This window comes from Habropoda laboriosa, unplaced genomic scaffold (assembly GCF_001263275.1).
Source record: "Habropoda laboriosa isolate 0110345459 unplaced genomic scaffold, ASM126327v1 scaffold718, whole genome shotgun sequence".
In the NCBI taxonomy this organism is placed as follows: Eukaryota; Metazoa; Arthropoda; class Insecta; order Hymenoptera; family Apidae; genus Habropoda; species Habropoda laboriosa.
The window spans coordinates 796,687-797,580 of record NW_017100942.1 but is presented as its reverse complement, the minus strand read 5'-3'; the positions used below and the strand labels follow the sequence as shown (position 1 = coordinate 797,580).

Here is an 894-nt window from a genome sequence, read left to right as displayed (position 1 = left end):
TAATCCTTATGTCAATAACCAGGCAAACTTTTGCACATTTTCTCGCTTAAAGTATTTCATCTTCCCGGTAAAATATTTAAATATCCGGCAAATTACCTGTCCGGGTTTGTTTCGAATTTTCTTATCAGAAACCTAGCAGAATTGAACGACGAAAAGTAGACGAAAATTACAGTTACTGACATATGGGTTAATCCAACTATTTTCTCGTTTATCGATCATTTTCTAACCTGTTGTACATTCTGATTACAGTGCAAGGACTGAGCATACCTGGGAGCGTTTGAAAAGCACGTCCCACAGACCCCTCCAGCCAAAATCACTCGCCTAACCTTTCCCCTGCCCACCTTATCCTGCCTCTTATCCTTCCCCTTTCCCCCGCAAATTTCGAGAAGACCTCCCGTCTAAATCACAGCATCTGTGACTCCATTATGGACAGTATGGATGGTAGCAAACCTGTTTTGAACGATGACCCTTCGGTCACCCTGACCATCCGCCTGATTATGCAGGGCAAGGTAAGAGACACGATATATCCTTTACCGCGGGTATTATTAATTAACCTTACCACCTTTCGTTCGTATCGTTCAGGTTGTACGGTGCTATCGGTTTCCACCTGTTTTATCTCGTGAGAATTCGACAGTGAGAAATGTTTATTACGTTTGGGTCCTTTCCTTTTTTTTTTTTCTAGTTTATGCGTGGAGTGTGTTTGGGGAAAGAAATTCCTTGCGGAGGGATTTCTTTAATATTGGGATTTCAGGCGCCTTTTTTTGTATTTTACGAGCAGAGTTTTGGAGAAGAGAAATTGTTAAATTGTGATTTCAGGTTTTTTATGTTCTATGCGTGGATTTTTGGAGAATAGAAATTTCTTTAATATTGGGATTTCAGGCGCCTTTTTTTTTT

At 40.4% G+C, this 894-nt stretch overlaps 1 protein-coding gene across 4 annotated transcripts in view; it reads left to right on the top strand.

Moving 5' to 3' along the window:
- Nucleotides 1-894, top strand: part of LOC108577664 (poly(rC)-binding protein 3) — a 181,617-nt gene that overhangs the window by 111,291 nt on the left and 69,432 nt on the right. For all 4 annotated transcript variants that reach the window (XM_017940854.1, XM_017940852.1, XM_017940853.1 and 1 more), the window contains one exon: nt 250-509. In XM_017940854.1, the coding sequence (XP_017796343.1) occupies nt 426-509 (84 nt within the window). In that variant the 5' untranslated portion in view covers nt 250-425. The remainder of the gene's footprint in view (nt 1-249; nt 510-894) is intronic.